At 63.5% G+C, this 761-nt stretch overlaps 1 protein-coding gene across 1 annotated transcript in view; it reads left to right on the top strand.

The window, feature by feature from the left end:
* Positions 1–290: 290 nt before the first annotated feature.
* Positions 291–761, top strand: part of LOC123085945 (RNA helicase aquarius) — a 12558-nt gene continuing 12087 nt past the window's right edge. Inside the window, exon 1 of the mRNA XM_044507650.1 lies at positions 291–761. This exon is cut by the window's right edge and continues 11 nt beyond it. Within this exon, the coding sequence (XP_044363585.1) occupies positions 373–761 (389 nt within the window). The 5' untranslated portion in view covers positions 291–372.

Below are 761 nucleotides of genomic sequence, written 5' to 3' on the forward strand. Positions count from 1 at the left end.
GGGTGCGGGCGGCCGCGAGCGGGCGCGGCACGCGGCGGTGGCACGGACAGGTGCGGGGCGGAGCGGGCGAGCTCGGCAGCGGCGGCTACAACGTCGGAGCTAGAGCGCAAGCTCGCGTGCGGTTGAGGCATATGGACGAGGCGAACATTTTAAGGTCGCGGTGCGTTGGACGCCTCCAACTTAACACGTCGGTCGATCTATTTTGCCACCTGTTACCATTCAAAACGGACAGAATCTGGACAAAACGGATGTTGGTTTGTGGTCGTGTGGAAGTTGGCCTTAGGCCTTCTCAAATCTCTCTCTCACCCATACCCTCCTTCCGCAGTCCGCACCAACCTGTCAGAGAAACCCTAAACCTCGCAAACTGCGGCCATGCCGAAGGTCTACGGCACCGGCGTCTTCGAGTTCCGGCACCCCCGCGCCGCCGAGTACCCGCTCCCCGCCGAAGTCTCCACCTCAGCGGCACCTGACAAGCCCCCCGCCTCCACTGGCGTCTCCATCACACTCCTCGACATCCAGCGCGACCGCCTCACCCGCGCTGCCGCGGAGCACTGGGGCTCGCCAGCAGCCGCCGCCGCCTTCGATGCTGACCTCGTAAGGGAGATCTACGCCACTGAGCTCCGTGTGGAGGGCCGCGGTCGCAAGACGGTCCCGCTTCACCGTGTCATGATCCTGGAGGTCAGCCAGTACCTCGAGAACTACCTTTGGCCGCACTTCGATCCAGATGACGCGTCCTTTGAGCACGTCATGTCCATGATCCT

This window comes from Triticum aestivum, chromosome 4A, assembly GCF_018294505.1.
Source record: "Triticum aestivum cultivar Chinese Spring chromosome 4A, IWGSC CS RefSeq v2.1, whole genome shotgun sequence".
Taxonomy (NCBI): domain Eukaryota; kingdom Viridiplantae; phylum Streptophyta; class Magnoliopsida; order Poales; family Poaceae; genus Triticum; species Triticum aestivum.